At 48.1% G+C, this 14084-nt stretch overlaps 1 protein-coding gene across 5 annotated transcripts in view; it reads left to right on the forward strand.

The window, feature by feature from the left end:
- Positions 1-7854: 7854 nt before the first annotated feature.
- Positions 7855-14084, forward strand: part of Kmt5b (lysine methyltransferase 5B) — a 50750-nt gene continuing 44520 nt past the window's right edge. The window contains exon 1 of one of the 5 annotated variants that reach the window (XM_029538972.1): positions 7855-8272. In XM_029538972.1, coding sequence (XP_029394832.1) covers positions 8236-8272 — 37 coding nt within the window. In that variant the 5' untranslated portion in view covers positions 7855-8235. Of the gene's footprint in view, positions 8285-8437; positions 8636-14084 lie in introns of those variants that run through there. The other 4 variants (XM_021216089.2, XM_029538973.1, XM_029538966.1 and 1 more) reach the window with 4 other exon arrangements.

Below are 14084 nucleotides of genomic sequence, written 5' to 3' on the forward strand. Positions count from 1 at the left end.
TTGAGTACATAATTCTCATTGAACTTAGATTTCAATTTTAGAATTTTCCAACATGCTCTCCTGCATAACTGACCCCAGAGACACTTCCCTCTGAAGTCTAGCATTTACATAGGCAAGTGCATTTAGTAGGTGCTCAAGGAATGGCCAGTGACAGTGTGAGGGACCCAACGTATGTTCCTTTCCCACTTCCCATGTGTCTCACATGGTCTTGAAGGGTGTTTCTGCTCCCAATGACACCCATCCCCACAACAAAGAAAGTCACCATGGTTGCCAGCCCTGGCCACCTTCCCTCTGTGTATCCCGGAGGCAGGGTACACAGGATTCCTCAGGTTCTCCCAGCTTTAGGACACTGTGTAGTTTAAATCAATTTATTTATTTATTTATTTAATGCATATGAGTACACTGTAGCTGTACAGATGGTTGTGAACCTTCATGTGGTTGTTGGGAATTGAATTTAGAACCTCTGCTCGCTCCAGTCAACCCCACTGTAGCTATTTTCAAATGCACCAGAGGAGGGTGTCACATCTCATTATGGGTGGTTGTGAGCCACCATGTAGTTGCTGGGATTTGAACTCAGGACCTTCAGAAGAGCAGTCAGTGCTCTTACCCGCTGAGCCATTTGGCTAGCAACCCCCTCCCACTTTTAAAAAAAATTTTAAATTATTATTTTTTGTGACTTCTGGCTTCTTTTTGTCAACATGGTGTTTTTCATATTGGCCCATGTTGTTTGTGGTAGGAGTTTTGTCCTTGTGTCTGAGTGGCATTCTATCCCCTAGGTAGACCACAAATAGTTTATTTATCCTTTTGCTGACTGGCATCAAGGTTCTTTATTTCCAGCTAAAATAAATGCAACTACAAATATATACAAAAGTCAAAAAGTCTAGGCATGACACTGCATGTCTCCAGTCCCCAGCACTTAGGAGGCTGGGGTAAAAGTGCAAGCTTAAGACTAGCCTAGACTATATAGTAAGACACCAGGGAGAGAAGAGAGGAGGGAAGGGAGATGGGGGGGGGAGGGGAGAAGGGTTGAAAGGAGAGGAGAGGGGAGAGAAGAAAAGAAAGGTGAGGAGAGGAAGTAGAGAGTAACCTAAGATGAAAAGAAGGGAGAACAGAATAGGAGAGAGAAGGATTATTCAGTTTTCTGTTGCTATAACAAAATACCCGAGGCAACCCAAGAGAGAAGGTTTCTCTTGGCTCAGTTTCGCAGGTTTCAGTCCACCTCTGGCGGCTTTTGGATCTAGTGAAGCAGCATGAAGACCAGAAGTATTTGAGGGTTTTTTGTTAGTTTTTTTGGTTTGGTTTGATTTGGTTTGTGAGACAGGGTTTCTCTGTGTAGCCCTGGGTGTCCTGGAACCTGCTCTGCAGACCAGGCTGGCCTCAAGCTTACAGAGAGCCACCTGCCTCTGCCTCCTGAGTGCTGGGATTCTACGCGTGCACCACCTCATTTGGCTAAGGTCAAGAGTACTTGGTGGAGGCAGGCGGATCGCTGAATTCAAGGCCAGGCCAGCCTGGTCTACAGAGTGAGTTCCAGGACAGCCATGGCTACATAGAGAAACCCTGTCTCATAAAACCAAGAAAACAAAAACAAAAACAAAAACCCCAAAAAACAAAAACAAAACGAAAACCTCACTTACTGCTAGGCCAGGAAGTAAAAGAGAGAGGAAAGGTTTTCTATCCCTTCAAGGGAATAACATCAGTGCCCCATCTTTTAATATTTCTTCCACCTGCCCGCAGCACAGACCTGGAGCCCACGCTCTCACAGGATCACATAACAGAAGTGTAGTAATAGAAAAACATCGCATATAGGCAGGGTGGCATACACCTTTAGTTCCAGTGCTTGAGAGGCAGAAACAGGCAGATTTCTGTGAGTTCTAGGCCAGGTTGGTCTACTACACAATGAGACCTTGTCTAAAAAAACATAAAATAAGACATTATAGATAAAGAAATAGATAGATAGATAGATAGATAGCACAATGGGAATGGAACACTACATCTTCCCAAGTTCCAAACTTCTGAAACCTAAGAAAGAAAATAAATGACTTTCCAGGGGACGTTGCACCATGAAGAGACCTGAGGGAACCTCACCCAGAAGGATCAAGCTGAGGCTCCATGCCACCTGCCAAGATGCTGCCAGAAGACATCACTTCTGAGAGATCCCTGACCTTGATCTGATCACAAGGAAACATCAGAAACCTAAATTGAAGGGCTTGCTTCAAGACAATTGTGGTTTGTTCCGATGGTAAAAGTACTCCAAGCTCCATCCCTGGGAGCCACGTGGTGGAAGGAAAAGCCTGCCTCCATGTGTGCCACGGCGTGATCACATCCTCTGATGCTCACTGTATCCACGCACACGCACATACACGCGTATACACACACATATGCACTGATGTGCACGGACAAATATAATAAAACACAAAAAAATCTGTTTATTTTGTATTTGGCTTGTTTGGTTGGTTCTTTTGAGACAATTGTCACAATGTCCTGTGGACTAGGACTGAAAGCAACCCTCCTGCCTCAGCCTCTTAAGTGTTGGGATTACAAGTACGAGCCTCACACTTAGGTCTGCTGGTCTTTGGTAATGTCTTCTGTTGTGTGATAAATCACTGAGCAAGACAACTTGAACAAGAAAGGATTTATTTGTCTTTGACTTTAAGGCAGGAATGTTGAAAACACAAAGAAGAGATATTGCTTACTGGCTTGTTCTAGGCTTGCTCAGCCAAGACAGGGTTTCTCTCTGTGGCTCTGGCTGTCCTGGTATGTGGTCTAAACCAGGCTGGCCTAGAATTCAGAGATTCGCCTGCCTCTGCCTCCTTAGTGCTGGGATTAAAGGCATGTGCTGCCACCACCAGTACTCAGCCTTGCTTAGTTTTCTTGTACAACCCAAGTCTACCTGCCCAGGGGAGACACTAGTCACGGTGGGCTGGTCCTTCCTACATCAATCATTAATCAAGAAAATGCCCCACAGACACAGACATCTCCATAGGACAAGGTATTTTTTTTTTTTTGTATTTGTGTGTGTGTGTGCATGTGCGCGCACGTGTGTGTGTGTGTGTGTGTGTGTGTGTGTCTGTGTGTCTGTGTGTGTGTTTTCAAGACAGGATTTGTCTGTGAAGCCCTGGCTATCCTGGAACTCACTTTGTAAACCAGAATGGTCTGGATCGCAGAGATCTGCCTGCCTCTTTCTTCTGAGTGCGGGGATTAAAGGTGTGTGGCATCACTGCCCAGTGATTCTACAGGGCAGTGATAATGTAATGGGAACAATTCCTCAGTTGGGGTTCCTTTTCCCGGAGTGTGTAGGCTTGTGTTAATAAACTAACAGTTGTAGCTCCTGAGTCCATACATTAGAATTTAATCTTCAGAGTCGCACTTCCATTGTATTTGGAGGTGGGGATTTGGAACAGAGTCAGGGTAAGAAGAGGTCATGGAGGATAGGACTCTGATGACATGAGTGGTGTTGTTTTTGTCCATGTACATGTGTGTGCATGTGTATGTATGTGCTTGTACATGTAGAGGACATAGAACAACCTCAGGTGTCATTCATTCCTCATAAATTTTCCTTTTCTTTTGTAAAGATTCATTTATTTGTTTTATGTACACTGTTGCTGTCTTCAGACACACCAGAAGAGGAAATAGAATCCCATTATAGATGGTAGTGAGCCACCATGTGGTTGGTGGGAATTGAACTCAGGACCCCTGGAAGAGCAGTCAGTGCTCTTAACCACTGAGTCCTCTCTCCAGTCTCAATCTTGTTTTTAGAGTCAGGGTCTCTCACTGGCCTGATACTTGTTAAGCAGTCTAGGCTGGGCAGTTAGCTCCACAATTCACCTGTTTCAGCCTCCCAAATGGTGAGATTACAAGTTGATTATCATCCCTGACTTTTCCCCCATGGGTCCTGAAAGTTAAACTCAGGTCCTCATACTTGACAGCCATCATTTAACTGACAGAGCATCTCCCCAGCCCAGGAGGAGCTTTAGAAAAAATGGAACAAGGGCTGGAGAGCTGGATGGGTGGTTAAGATCACATACAGTCTTCCAGGGGACTCAGGTTCAGTCCCTATACCCATGTCAGGTGCTCACAGCTACCTGTTAACTCCAGCTCCAGGGGATCCGATGCCTTCCTTCGACCTCCAATGGCACATACCCACAGATGTACACATAGGTAATAATAAATCTTAAAAACAAAACAAAAAAAAGGAGCAAAGGCTTAAACTAGCAATGTTGTTCCGTCTCACGTGTGAGGAGCAATCCAGAAGGCAGACACCCAAGGTTAGCATCACGGTCTCAGATTTGCCAAGCTCCAGAACTGTGAGTCTAACATTAAACTCCTATTCTTGTCAATGACCTAGCCACTTAGCCACAGGTATTTTGTTACAGCCACAGTAGAAGAATGGAGTGCGTGCTTTTTTAAAACGTATCTTCTTGAGAAAAAATTAGTATGTAATGGAAAAATTAGTGTTACAAAAACAAATAATTCATACAGCTTCAGAAGGCCCAGGGTTAATGAGGGAAGTAACAGATGCTGTGCAGGAACCCTAAGAGTGAAGTCTTTCAACCACAGAGCACTTTATGTGGTATCTGACTGTTCCAGGAGAATACCCCGAACAAACCCCTCATGTTGTACATTTGTTCCAAGCTCAATGGTGCACAACAGAAATGCCATCAACTGAATAACCCTGAACCCCTGGATCTGGGAGAGGGGTCAATGAGCTTATCCTTGAAGAACTCTTGAAAAGTTAATAACCCCTCCTCCATCCCTTTCAGGAATCAGAACTGAACATGAATCTGTTCTCTACATGGCACTCCAGGGACAGCCCTGAAGGCTTACAGGCAGCAACATAACAATCCCTTCTTCCTCTGTGGAGAAGAGTAGCAGGGGTTCAAAAAGAATATCAGCTAATAGACAGGATAGCAAGTCTGGTAAGGTAGAAGTAGAGAGGTAAGGATCCTAGGTCACTGTAGGCATAAGGGAGGGCAGAAAGAGTGCTGGAGCCGAGTTACAGAAGTGTCTGAGGGGCAGTCCAGGGGCCTGGTGGTGCCAGCCAGCCACCCAGAGGTTCTCAGAATGCCCAAGTCTATCTCCATTTCCTACCAGTTTCAGATACCTGCTTTCGGCAGAGCAGTCTTGAAATTTTTGGGGAAGAGGCTGGAGAGGTCCGTCCGAGAGAGTCCAAGCACCCAAGCTGCTTTACAAGTAGAAGTTGAGAATTGACTCACCCGACCTGAGATTCCATGGTCAGCCCCATGTGCGAGGACTCCAAAGGAGTACAGGTCCCAGGGCGCTAGCTCCCAAGGTACAAGGGGACTGGTGAAGCGGACATTTGGAGAAGGGGTGCCATGGAACACGGGACAAGGCTGGGTGACAAAATGCTACTGGGCATACCAATGCCTGCCTGTTGGTCACAGGAACTGCCTCTGTGGGCTCAGTCAGTGCCCTGGCAATGGCACTGCTTGCTCAGGGGACCTGCCAGTGTTGGGCTGGGGCTCCGTCGGTCACTCTCAGGGTGTTTCTGCTAGGGTAGACTGAGACTCTACAGCCAACTCAGCCTTTCTTTAGAGTTGTTAAGCTCTCAGAGTCCAACTAGTTTGGGGGGGGGGACCCAGGCTCTGTGGCTGGTTCTCCTGCCATAGGGCACCCAGAGGCTTCACATTGTAAATGCCAAGGCTCCTGTCAAGTGGGGGCCCAGCAGGTGCCTGGCCTTCTCTATTTCCTGATCCCTGCTCCATGACAGCTGGCAGGAGAAGCCTCTAGCTGGCCTCCCACTGTAGGAAAGTCTAATTTCCAGTTTCCCCCAGGAAGGCAACTCCCAACTGTGGCAAGAGCCAACTCAGCCATGACCTCCGTAGATCAAGCCCTAGAAAAGCCCCAAACTTTCAGCATGGCTCAACAAAGGTCCTGAGCCCAGCCCAGTTTCATCAATCATGGTCTCTCTAGGTCTCACAGCTGCCGCTAGAAGAACCGCAGCAGATGTTGGGGGATTGGAAGGACAGCGCCAGAGAGGCTGAAAGGCTGTGCTATGCTCACTTGTGTTCTTCTACGTCAGGCTAGAATCCCAGTCCATTTCCTTGGAAGGGAATGCCCACAACACTTGGCCTGGCATTCAACAGGGAATAAATGGAAGCACTGTGTACAGAGCTGGGAGCTTGGGTGAGCCTGAAGGGTCATGTGCTGTTGGGTTGATGTGGACTTGGAACCTGAGCATTCTACCTCTGAAAGTCAGTCTAGGACCATTGGTGCCCACTGGTGGTAGATGGTGTCCTGTGTGTGTTCACCTCTTTGGCATTTGGTATCAAATGTGGCAGAAGCAACTTTAGTGTCTCTGGCCCATATTTGGAGCCAAGTCCTACAGAAGTCTGGGGCGGGCATTAAGAAACTAGAAAAAACGAAACAAAACAACTAAGATCAAAGGAACTGTTAGCTGTGTCTACAAAAAGGGAGTACAGCAGGATAGATCTGATGCCAGAGGTGACTGGAATGGGCAGGAAGTCAACCTGAAGTGTCAAGCCCTGTTTCTCCTATGCCCACTGCCCACTCCCAAGATGGTCTGTAGACTGAGGACACAGGTTACACAGCTGAGGTCAGCACAGGCGTTCTGGCTTTGAAGAAACACACTCTCCCAGCTATATGTCCTTAGCAGGTTACTGTGCCTCTGTTCCCCATCTATGGGAGGGAATAACAAGCGTCCTCAACCACCCAAGATCAAAGAGGAGGCAATAGGAGCTAAGTTGGTATTAGCTTGACTCCACTGAGCCATCCTCTAGAAAATGCCTACTGTGCTAAGGTATGTGAGTGTGCAGTGTGGTAGTGGTGTTTGCAGGGAACCAAGGCAGGCTGGGGCCCTCCTGAAATGGCCTCAGCTGCTCTCTCCGTCTCATGTGTCGCTGGAGTTGCATTCTTTCTTTCCATTGCCTGGACATTTTCCTACCTTTCCTTAACACCCTCCACCTCACTCAGGTGCTTGCTTCTATACGTGACAACCTCAAACATCTTCAGGTCCCAACCACCTGCTTTACTTTAAAGCCTGCGTTTTTCATAGTGTATAAGAGGCTCTGGTTCCAGCCCTGAGTAGTTGAAAAGTCACCTAACCAGTTCATGCCTCAATTTCCCTGTATAAACTGGAACCCACAACGCTCTCGACCTCTGGGGATTACCCTGAGGGACAAATAAGGCGGTACACCAGATCGCTGTGAACGACGCCTGGTTAGGGGCAAGGATGTGACCCTCGTTATTGTTGTGTGGCACCCCTTATCCGACTGCAAGATCCAAGGGGTGGGGCTTCGCCATACCCCAGGCGTGGGTGCAAGCCACTCCGGATCTTCCGCCCCAAGCTCCCGGAGGACCAAACCGCCTTTCTTGCTCCGGTTGAGCCCGAAGAGGGCGAGGAGTGGCTGCGTCTTGGAAAGGTTGTCACTCAGTAGGTGCTCAAGGAGCGGCCGGTGTCAGCACGGGGGACCCAACGCACGCTCCCTCCCCGCCTCCCGCGTGGTAACGCTCCGGTGGCCCACATGGTCTTGAAGGGTGTTTCTGCTTCCAACGACACCCATGCCCACAACAAAGAAACTCGCCATTCCCGGCCGCCTCCCCTCAGTGCACCCCGGAGGCACAGCGGTCCCGGAGCGCCGTGCGCTCGCAGTTGCCCCCTGAAATCGCAGATCGGGAGCTGTCCCTGGTAGGTGCAGGTGCGCGCGGGACGGGGGCGGGGGCCAACCCCGCGGGGCAGCAAGCGGCTAGCGAACTAGGTGGCGCCCGCCGGGCGCGCGGCGACGCCGCCTCCACCGAGATTTAAAGGGCAGCCGGGCGGAGGGATCTTCGAACGACTCTCGCTGCGATCCCTCCGCCTCGAGGCTCAGCGACGGCAACGACGTGGTTTCTTTGGGGGGAAAAAAAAAAATCACGCTTGTGCCTCCGCCGTCGGGTGCCGCGGCGGGGAACTTCATTCTCTCTGGTGTCTCCCCGCCTCTTCCCGCAGAATTCCGTCGAAGCCATCGCGGCCACCAGCGCGGAGCAAAGGTGCGCGCACGCTCGGTGTCGGCGTGGTGTCCCTCCGCCGTCAGCCGTGGACTCCTTTTCGTGTCCTTCCACCGAGCCCGGGCGGTGTCCGGGTGGCTCACCGGGGGCGGCGACGCGTCTGCGGCGCGGCAGCGAGGCTCGGGGGCTATGAGGTGAGGACGCCCGGGGACCGGAGGCGGCACCCGGCGCTGCGCGAGAACGCAGGACGCGAAGCCCCGAAGCCGGCTGATGCCTCTCAGATCCCGCGACTGTGCGCGAGGTGGAGGTGAGGCCCGAGGTCTGTGAGGCGGGGGTGGCCCGGCGCTGCGAGCCAGGGCTCGGGGACAGGGGCTGGGCGCGGGCCGCGGTGGTGGCCGTGGCGGCAGGGTTGGGGGGGGGTCCCTCGGCGGACGCGGACTCCTTTATTCCCCCCCCTCCCGTCAGCGGAGGCAGCGGGCGGTGCTACGTCCATGCCGCCATATTGGATTTTACTCTCCAATTATTTTTTTTTGAGGGAATATTTTTTGGTGATGAGTTTTTCTGGAGGGACGAAAAAGTGTAGCCGGGCGCTTCGGGGGCTCGGTGGCGAAGCTCTTGGACGGGCCCGGTGCTGGAAGACCGGCCGTGCTGGCGGTGAGCCGCGGAAGACGTACGTGCGTGCGTGCGTGCGTGCGGGGACCGGGCTGCGGGGCGGGGCTGCGGGGCCGGGCTGCGGGGCCGAGGCGGCCGAGCGAGCGAGCGAGCGAGCGCGGCCTGCAGTGGTGGCGGCGGCCGGAAGGGAGCGGTAGCGGTCGGCGAGGGCCGGGTCGCGGCCGCACGAGGGGAGCTGCTCGGCCGCTCGGGATTGGGGGACTGTGTTTTTCCTCTTCTCCAATGAGCGGCCGGCAAGCGTCTCGCCCAATCTGCTCGCGCCGGCGCGCCGAACTTTCGGTTGTTTTTGTTTTGGCCCGAGCCTCGTTTCCTGTCGCTCCCGGCTCAGCTTGTCGCGGGGAGGGGGGGGGACACGGACCGGGCGCTGTGGCACTGGCGTCACCCGATCTGTCATCCGCTCGTTCGGCCAGAGTGCGAGAAGGAGACGTGAAGTTCATCTTGAACTTTGTGACGGCGCTCACTCTGAGAGAGGAGCAGACAGGATGAACTGCCTGACTTAATTTTTTTTTTTTTAACCTGCCTTCTAGACTTAAAACTGTCTGACACAGAGGCCTGAGGTGTTGGGAGACTGCCGAGCGAGTGGATGGATTCCTTAGAGGAACTCGCTTTTCCTTTAACTTTTCCCTGTTCCTTTTTTTTTTTTTTCTTTTTGACAGAAACGCCAGCCAGTTTGGATAATTAGTAGACAAAACATAAGCCCTTTCAGAGGCGAGGAAGAAGTTAGTTTTTCTTTTGGCCTGAAATGATCACAGACGATTTTTGCGCGAAGTTCATGCCTTAAGAGTGAATTGCCAAAGACACGTTTACTGTGTAGATGGGGGTTTGATCAAGTCCCCCACTAGGAGCTCCCTGTGGTCCAGGGTTAAAGTGTGCAAATAAATGTCTTGATGTCATACACGGGGAAACAGTAGTCTCTTGAGTCTATAGCCTCTCGACATCGGACACACTTCTCCCTCTTCCAGGCTCACCTATGCTAGTTTCCTATACCTGGTGCCTTTTGGCCATCCAGTCTCTGGCATTCCCTTTCTCCTGTCTCAGCATACACCCATTTTCAGAAAAGCCGCAAGAGAGTATAGCCTACTGCTGGCACGGTCTTTTGAACAAGCATACTGGTTGGCCCGCACAGAAAGCAGGATTCCTCTGGTCCCTTAATGTCTTTGCATGCTTGGTGAGATTGGCTTTGCCATTGCACATACGTTGGTTTTCTTGTGAGCCTGTTGAATCATAGTTGAATCATAGATTTAGCTGGTCCACCTCTGCACAGGTGCTCAGTAGTCACAGCATGAAAGAGATAATTTGTTAATTTCTATGTCAAGCCTCTTTGTGGCTTTTCAAAATGTATCCACTCAGTGCCACTGAAAGTGTTCTTTAAAATTGTTATAAAAGAGGAAAAGAAAAGAAACAAAACCCTTAACTTTGTAAACTTCAAGAAGAGACTAGGCCTCCATCCTTTCTCTGTAATTGAAACCCAACTCTTTAAAAACCATTTCCAAGGACCTTCCTTTCTCTCCCAAGTGCTCTTTCGAATGTGTTTTCACCCACTGTGGTGACACTGGGCTACTACTCTAAGGTCTCTGTACTTGTAGAAGTTACCAGTGGACCGTGCCTAGGGAGGCTGGGTTACCAGTGGACCGTGCCTAGGAAGGCTGGGTTGCAGAAATGTATGCAGATGAGAGGGGTGTGTTCCGGGATGTTTGTGTGATCGATCCAGCAGGTGTTTTATAGGTGGGTAGGGCATTCTTTTTAAGTTTCCCTTTGGTCATCAGTGGATCTTACCTCATATGTAATCTCCTACATAGTTATCAGCTTATAGGTTTATAATGCCCAGCTATGTGTCTGGTTGTACAACAGATTTATGGATAGTGTCTGAGAAGCTCCCTGTCTTCAGGAGTGCTTTTCTAGAGGCTTGCAGAACAGGTGCTCTCAGATAAATCATTATGATTCCATCCATTATTTTGTTTGTCACATGTGAACTTTACCTTCTCTCCATTCACCAAAATCCTTTTCTCTGGTCAAAAGTCTGGGACTTTGTTAATTCTAGAGCATTCTTTACTTATAAAAACAAGGGACCGTGTGCCGTCTGTGGGGTCACATTATTGGCTGCCTAGCGTAAGTTGAGTAATTGTAGAGAGACAGCGCGGGGGAGTTGCATCTCAGGTAAAGCTAGTTCTCGGCACTGCGTACCAGCTTTATATGTATATGTGACCTTTGCTTTTTCTGTCTTTAATTACTTTGTTTTTGGAGTGGATAAAACACTGGTTTGACTGGCGTGTCAGTGGGGAGATGAACTTAGTTGTGTAAGACTCTGACTAGCCGGCGGGCTTCAGCGCAGCGGCCTGCAAAGACAGCTCAGTGAGTTCTGCTCTTGCAGAGTTCCTGAGTTCAGTTCCTAGTAACCACATCAGGTGGCTCTCACACATACCTATAACTTCAGTCCTAGGGAATCTGACACTTCTGGCCTCGAAGAGCACCTATACTCATGCACACATAACGACACTCGTACACATAATTAAAAATAGTAAAATCGTTTAAAAAAGGCTTATATCTTGAAGTGTGAATTAAAATCCCTGCTGATTTTTAAATACATTAGAAGTTATGTGTATGAGTTGTTTTGCCTGGATATGTGCATCCTGTGCCCCCAGAGATCAAAGAGGACATCCAGTCCCTTAGAACCTTAGTTACCAATGATTAGGAACCACTATGTTGGTTCTGAGAACTGAATTTGGGTGTTTTGCAAGAGTAACAAGTACTTATAACCATTGAGTTATCTCTGTGGCTCCCAAACTTCGAAATTAAATGGCCGAATTCCATAAGCTTACTGTATAGATAAGGGTTCTTATTGAGCAGGTCAGGAGTTTTAACTGGGGGTGGGGGGAGGTGTGTTGTTTAACTGCCTCCTTTAAAATCCATTGTCCAGGCTGGGCGTGGTGGCGCATGCCTTTAATCCCAGCACTCGGGAGGCAGAGGCAGGAGGATTTCTGAGTTCGAGGCCAGCCTGGTCTACAAAGTGAGTTCCAGGACAGCCAGGGCTACACAGAGAAACCCTGTCTCGAGAAAAACAAACAAACAAACAAACAAAAATCCATTGTCCATATCTGCATTCTTCCTTCTACTCTTGTTTTGTTTTGTTTTGTTTTTCGAGACAGGGTTTCTCTGTATAGCCCTGGCTGTCCTGGAACTCACTTTGTAGATCAGGCTGGTCTCAAACTCAGAAATTTGCCTGCCTCTGCCTCCCAAGTGCTGGGATTAAAGGCGTGCACCACCATGCCCAGCTTCCTTCTACTCTTAATAGGAAATTGTTAAAGACAGTTTTTTGTCTTGTTTTTTTTATAGTAGGTCTCATTGTAAAATTCACCCCCCGCCCCCAGTAATTGGATGCTTCTTAAAGATTAGGAGTATCAATGAGAGGAAAGGTGTCTGATCAATATCTAAATTATTTTTTGTTCATCAGTGTGATCTGAAACCCAATTTTTCCTAGGCACTTTTCAAAGTGTTTGAGCATAGTGGCTGGCTTGTACTTACAGTCTTAGCCTTCTAGAGATATGAGGCTCTCAAGTCGGAAGTCAGCCTAGACTACATGGTAAGACCCTGTTTCAAAAAGCCAAAACAAAGTCTGGTAGTGGTGGCACAGGCCTTTAATTCTGGCACTTGAGAGGCAGATCTCTGAGTTTGAGGCCAGCCTGGTCTACAGAGCAAATTCCAAGACAGCCAGGTCTACACAGAGAAACACTGTCTCCAACCCATCTCCCCCCCAGAAAAGAAGCCAAAACAAATAGTTTATAGTTACAAATATAACTTGTTGTAATTTCCAATTTTTAATTATATGCATATTATTTTAAATGCATTGTAGGGTTGTTGTTATTTTTTTAAAAGATTTATTATTATTTATAGAGAACATTGTTGCTGTCTTCAGACACACCAGAACAGGGCATCAGATCCCATTACAGATGGCTGTGAGCCACCATGAACTCAGGACGTCTGGAAGAGCCGTCAGTGCTATCAACCACTGAGCCATCTCTCCAGTCTTCATTGTAGGGTTTTATTATAGAGACTCCATCTATACAATAATCACCCTAGCCTATTTTTATAAGTTTGTGTTAATTTCTAGTGGTTTTTTTCTTTTTAAAATTTTTTTGAGATTTCCCATATTTTAAAGCAAGAAAGTTAGAGTAACTGAATTCTCATATGCCTAAAACTATTTACAACCTTGTATCAGTCTTTGTTGTCTTAAATAGTTTCACAAAGGAGGAAAAATAGCACCTACACTCAGTAAGCCTCTAAGTGACATTTTATTTTGACATTCTCTTCCTATGGTGCTCAGGGACAGCTAAACCAGTTAGCATCTGGTGCCTCAGGCCTTGAGTTGAGGCTAGCTGGTGTGGGAATGGCAAAAGCTCAGTCACCTTTGAACTCTAGGATTATGTATACAATTGTGATGCTGCTTGTAAATATAATTCAGCGGCTAGTCAGAGGGTTGTCGGCGTAAGAGTCAGTACTGTGTTGCAGTCTCTGTCACTGTGGTTAAGGCATCTATGGGGCCAGGTAGACATTCTCTCCAAAGTTACTTCTAGTCCTAAATTCTACTTCATCTTCCTGTATCTTCCCACTTCAATCATACTTAACATATCCAGTTGGTTTACTCAGCTCATCTTCAGGCTTCATACAGTTTTATGTCTTTTGTCTCACAAGAGACTTTACGGTCCAGGTGGTTTTTCAGATTGATATATTAGCATATATCAGTGGTCCAAAAATCTTGGTATTTAAGCCTCATATGGCTCCTTCTTGCTAGTTCCATCACTGCAGCATGTCTTCATTTGTGTGTAGTAGGGCACTTTTAGTCTTTTGCTGGTGGCTCAGCCTGGTCTGAATTTCAACAAGAGTTTGAGACCCAGCATTGCCACCTGTGATCAAAATTTATTTAAGCAGCGATATTCACTCCTGAGTCTTCTTGTTTGTGGTGCTAATATCTGCATAGTGAGATAGCTGAGCCATGAGTCCTCAGACACACGTGCTAGTGTAAGTACTACAGCACCTGGTATAGGTGGTAGGTCACCTGCATTCTGTGTTCCTCCTTAAAGGAGCACCAGGTCAGTATTTTTCCTAATCAGCATTTTAAAACTTTATTTTATTTATGTGTGTCTGTGTGTATGTGAATGCAGGTGTTTGTGAAGTCCAAAAGAAGGTATTGGATCATCTGAAGCTGGAATTAACAGGAGGTTGTGAGTAGCTGATTTGGGTGCTAGGAACTGGACTCTGGTCCTCTGAAAGAGCAGCAAGTGCTTTTAACCATTGAGCCTTTCTTTCTTTCTTTCTTTCTTTCTTTCTTTCTTTCTTTCTTTCTTTCTTTCTTTCTTTCTTTTAATTATTTTATTAGATATTTTCTTCATTTACATTTCAAATACTATCCCGAATGTCCCCTATACCCTCCCCCCACCCTGCTCCCCTAC

Source organism: Mus pahari, chromosome 1 (assembly GCF_900095145.1).
Source record: "Mus pahari chromosome 1, PAHARI_EIJ_v1.1, whole genome shotgun sequence".
Taxonomy (NCBI): Eukaryota; Metazoa; Chordata; class Mammalia; order Rodentia; family Muridae; genus Mus; species Mus pahari.